Source organism: Salvelinus alpinus, chromosome 14, assembly GCF_045679555.1.
Source record: "Salvelinus alpinus chromosome 14, SLU_Salpinus.1, whole genome shotgun sequence".
In the NCBI taxonomy this organism is placed as follows: Eukaryota; Metazoa; Chordata; class Actinopteri; order Salmoniformes; family Salmonidae; genus Salvelinus; species Salvelinus alpinus.
In genome coordinates this window covers 9881218-9886392 of record NC_092099.1, presented here as the reverse complement: position 1 = coordinate 9886392, position 5175 = coordinate 9881218, and the positions used below count along the sequence as shown (strand labels likewise).

The following is a 5175-nucleotide window of genomic DNA, read 5'->3' as shown; positions in this document are numbered from 1 at the left end:
CTGCAGTGCATTCGGAAAGTATTCAAACCCCTTGACTTTTTAATTTTGTTACGTTTCAGCCTTATTCTAAAATTGATTAAATAAAACATTATCCTTATTTTTTATTTATTAGAAATATAAAACAGAAATACCTTATTTACATAACTATTCCAAATAAAATAAAATGTTATTTGTCACATGCGCCCAATACAACTACCTTACAGCGAAATGCTTACTTACAAGCTCTTAAACCACAATGCAGTTTCAAGAAGAATATCTAAAAAAAAAAGTAAGAGATAAGAATAACAAATAATAGCCCTTATGCACATTCCATGACTGAACGTTCTAAGCATACTTCCTACTGGTGTGGCAATTTCCGGTGGCGCATACTATAGCACTGAAGTCCGTCTAGTTGTTATCGATGATGAAAACATTATTACCACGATGTCGCAGTTTATTGCTAGGTGTCTTCAGGACTTGCCTCAAATTAATATTAATGATGTACATCGAATTGTTAAATCAGCCTCCAGCTAGCAAGAACGAAAAGGGGTTCAAGATGTTGTGGCAGACCAGGGGGTTGGGTCAAGACGTTTACACAGATCAGACACGGACAGAGTATCATTAGCTCGGTTTCAAGGGTGTTTATTAAATAATAAATCATAAGAAAAGGATAGGTCTCCCCCATGAGACCCTCTCCGGGATACCGTCTTCTGGGCTCCGGGTCTTGCTGTATCCTGTCGGGCACACAAACTCAAACTCCCTCGTCTTAGCTCGGGCACCGTCTCCAACTACACGGAAGTCACCTTCCTTCGCCCAGTCCTCTTCTGTGTGCTGCCCTTCTGGTAGCTTTTATGGGGCTTGTACAGCGGGTGAGCAATCAGCCCTTGATTACTCACAAACTCCCCAATCAGCCCCAATTAGTCCTGGGCGGAGAGGCCGTCGAGACCTGGCACGTCCAGCAGATGGAGCCATCGCCTCGTGATGTATACTCCGTCTGTCACCAGGCCTCGACGAGTCTCCCCCTGGTGGCTGACCTGCTGTACGCCACAATGTATATAGGAAGCTACCTAGAAAACTATGAAGGTGAGTACCAAGACAGTGACAGATATAACGTTAGCTAGCTACAATCATATTAGCTAGCTAGCTAATTTAACTAGTAACTGTAGCTAGCTAGTTACTTCGTAAAATGATGTAACGTTGACAGAATCTACCTGAGAATGTATGTATTTTCGTTAGCTTGCTTAAATTATATTTGCTAGCTAAAAATATTTTTTATGCATGTCTTCTACACAGTATCTAACAAAGATACATTGACAGGGGAAATCCCCGTGAGGGCTGCCTGTCACAGGTCCATGAGGAAGAGGGAAAAGCCGCACAGCATGAGAGCAGGGAAAGGTTATAGATAGCTACTAGAGACCTTGTTAAACATCTCCTGTAGGACACTGACATAATGGTCAAAATGTGTTGGAGACAGTGTCAGCGTTTAATCTTGTCAATAGATAGCTATTAATGATGGGTCCCCATTTAGAATTGCCCACTTAACAGGTTATTTGGCAAAGATCTGTTGATGCGGTGTTTGGTAATTTTGTTACTGAGACACAATGTATTCCTTTATAGTTAAATGAGCCCCTAGTTAAGAAGACTAGACACTACTATGTTTATTGTTATTTATGGGCCGCATCATTCTTGTTTCTCACTTCAGTCTTTCATCACACTTATCTTCACAGATGGTGTTAAAGCACTCCGTACCAGTGATAGAGGTCCAAAGACACTGCTCCTGTGTTGCAGGAAGTGCTCTGTGCAATCATCTGATGGCCCTTCTTTACCAGACAGCACACTACTCTCAACTAAACATTCCTGCTGCACCACCAGTTCACAGCTGCACAGACACAGAACAGCGTTGGCACAAGCCAAGAACACTTTGTGAGTCTATCAATATCCATAAAAAATGCATCTGAAAAGTATTCAGCCTATGTAACAGTAAATCCTGGTTAATTAGGGTGTGAAGCCAGGTCCGGTTGATGTGATAGAGTTCTGTTAACCTACTAACTCGTGTGCTGATGGAATAAGGTAAATTGTAGGTTCCTAGAATGGAAACATTTTCTTATGATTTTTTGTAACCAGATGATAAGCCTAAACAGTGGCATCTTTACGATGTAATGACACGTTTTGGACAAAGACTGGGGGGAAATATATAATAATCTATAAATCTGTATTTTATTTGAACTTTCGGGCTTGTGCTGTTTCTGGAAAAGTTACATGAGTCTTTGTTATAGCAATCTCTCAAACCTGATGTTAAGATTTTAAAATGTTTTGCAGAAGTTCTCTCTACAAAGCACTCAATGGATACATGCCTGACATGGACCTTCTCCGCGTCTCAGAAACGTATGCCAACTTTTCTCCACTTACTGCCCCTCTTGTGACAACAATGGAAATGTCAGCTGACGTGCCCCTGGTTGAGTCCGCCTTTGGGCCAGTGCAAGCTGGCAGTGTGCTGTCCTATCAACTTCCACAGCCAAAGACCCGTGAAATTGTGAAGATTGCCGATGCCCCTTCTCCACCAATACTTCCATTAGATGGCTACAGGCTTCAGTCTTCCCAGTGTGCTTATGTCCTTAACCATCAGGAGCAGTTCCACATCAAGGCATTAGAGACAACCTACAAGATGTCACACAAAGTCCAGGTTGCTACAAGGGAGCAGAGCAGCAGCCCAGAATGGCATCAGCTCAGGACTATGAGAATAACATCCTCTCGTTTCCGAGAGGTTTGCCATGTACGGGGAGAGACCTCAGCTGGCCGCCTAGCTGAGCGGATGTTCAAGGGATCTGGTATGCAGACCATGGAGATGAAGAGGGGGCTAGCCATGGAGCCAGTGGCTGTACAGGAGTACTGCACACTGAAGAATGTTAACTTCTTTCCGTGTGGCTTCGTAGTGCACCCAGATGCTCCGTGGTTAGGATCCTCTCCAGATGGCATCATATTTGATCGCAGTGTGAGACCACACTGTGGACTCTTAGAGGTCATGTGCCCAAATGTACCAAGTTATGTTGACCGCCCTTACCTGAAGATACAGAATGGAGAGCTGAAGTTGAAGAGATCTCATGCTTACTACTGGCAGGTGCAAGGTCAAATCCTTCTCACAGGTTGTAGCTGGTGTGACTTTGTCATCTGTGCACAGGAGGACATCCTGGTTGAAAGGATATATAAAGATCTACAGGTTTCAAAAACTATAAGAGAGAAGGTTGATCACTTTTTTATTTTTACCACTACTTGCACCTGAATGGATGCCCTGCATGGGTGCCAAGTTTAGTGGCATTATGAAAAATAAGTATTGATGTTCTTGTGAAAACTACAGTAGAATAGATTTGTTAAAAAAAACATATTTCAGCAAATGTTCAACAGTTAATCAATTTCACATCTCTAACATTGTATTCCATCTTGCATTCTGGCTATTCTGTGTTTACGTGATTTATTTCCCCCACCCCTAAACTCCTTGCCTAATTAAAGCCAATACAAGCTCCACACAAACTGATATTCACTACAACATAAATTATTGATACATGTCATAGATAAACAAATTATTGTTTTGCTGCTAGCAAATAAACACATGTACATTTACACTGGCTTGGCCCAGGCTCTGACCAAAGGTCCATTTTGATAGTTGACCAACAGGCACACCACTGCAAATAACTGTTTGATGCTGCCTGAGATGGTCAGGGGGATGACTGTGTCAAACAGCTTGTGCTCCTTTACTCTGCGGATCATTCTTTCAACATGCACTCTCAGCCTGGCAATGGATTGGGTCTCCCTAACCTCATGCGCTGGCATCTGTGTGCGTCTTGACAGAAAGGGCCGGTAGACCTTGCTGGCCGGTAGACCTTGCACGGAACAATGTTATCTACGAGAATGCCCTCATCCACCATAATGGCCATGTAAGGGGTGAGTAAGGAAATAATTCCAGACTGCTTGAAGATCTCCTTGTCACTCATAGATCCAGCATACAACGACGACACAAAAGTGACAGCTCCATGTGGTGACTTGTAGGAAGAAAACACCTCACTCTGTAGTAGTAGTGAAGATGGTGTCTGTTCAGTGCAGTCGATCACTACCTGGGTGTCTGGATAGTCCTTGAACTCAGGTGGCAGGTGGGCTTTGATGGTTTCCTTGGGGATTCATATCTGTGCTGATCCAAGCAAACAGTAGAGGAAGTTGGCCCAAGAGATGATAATTCAGCTCACTGTCGATTGGTGGATGCTGAACCAATGGGCCAAATCCTTCTGCTTCAGACCCAGCGACAGATGAGTCATAAACAAGAAGAACTCGTCGATTGATGGCAGTGTCTGAACATAAAGAAAACCATTTTAGTACAATATAGTCCTTACATTCGGTCCATAACACAAAAAGTAAATCATGTTTAACAATTACAGTAAGATCAAATAATATTCTCTTAAGTACTGTATTTAATGAAGTTGTCCCTCACTGGTTTTCTTCGAGTAACACTTGTATCTAAAGACGGACCCAGTGTTTTTGAATACCAAAATATCTCATTACTATTATTGCCCATCTTCTCTAAGCATCAAGTAGCACTAGACATGACCTAGCTGCTATTGTAGCCTGTTTTCTTGTTACTGCAATTCGTACTGTAATTCACAGCAGCTATCATCACAGCAGTGAATTTGTTTTAAATGTTCCGTTATTTAAACTGGGAAGTGGACTAAGAACCAGATCTTATTTGCAGCAACGACCTGGGAGCATTTTTGGGGGTTAACTGAAAACTAATGTAAAGACAATATACCTTCAATGTGCCTACTTATGCTAAAATATACTAGCCTAGTTTTAAATAACAAGGAACATGTTCTTAAAGGTAAGATGGACTTTGGGATCCCTTTTACGGGATAATATTCATAAACAACCTCTGAATTGCAGCGCGCCAAATTCAAAAATAATACAAAAAATATTTATAATCATGGAATCACAAGTGAAATATACCAAAACACAGCTTAGCTTGTTGTTAATCCACCTATCATGTCAGATTTTGAAAATATGCTTTACAGCGAAAGCAATCCAAGCGTTTGTGAGTGTATCAATCACTGCTAGAACAGCTAGCCTTAAATTAGCTTGGTCACGAAAGTCAGAAAAGCAATAAAATGAATCGCTTACCTTTGATAATCTTCGGATGTTTGCATTCACGAGACT

At 41.8% G+C, this 5175-nt stretch overlaps 1 protein-coding gene across 1 annotated transcript; it reads left to right on the top strand.

Moving 5' to 3' along the window:
• The first annotated feature begins 295 nt into the window (after window positions 1-295).
• Window positions 296-3993, top strand: LOC139538362 (uncharacterized). Its single transcript, XM_071340324.1, has 2 exons — window positions 296-1902; window positions 2299-3993. The coding sequence occupies exons 1-2, from the start codon at window positions 1634-1636 to the stop codon at window positions 3257-3259; spliced, it is 1230 nt and encodes a 409-aa protein (XP_071196425.1). The 5' UTR covers window positions 296-1633; the 3' UTR covers window positions 3260-3993.
• The last annotated feature ends 1182 nt before the right edge of the window (window positions 3994-5175 follow it).

What these genes read in the sequence shown, in the direction of transcription:
- LOC139538362 (XM_071340324.1), top strand. Translation starts at nt 1,634, where the DNA reads ATGTTTATTGTTATTTATGGGCCGCATCATTCTTGTTTCTCACTTCAG. An exon ending in GCACAAGCCAAGAACACTTT is followed by an intron (nt 1,903 to 2,298) that starts GTGAGTCTATCA and finishes AATGTTTTGCAG; the next exon opens with AAGTTCTCTCTACAAAGCAC.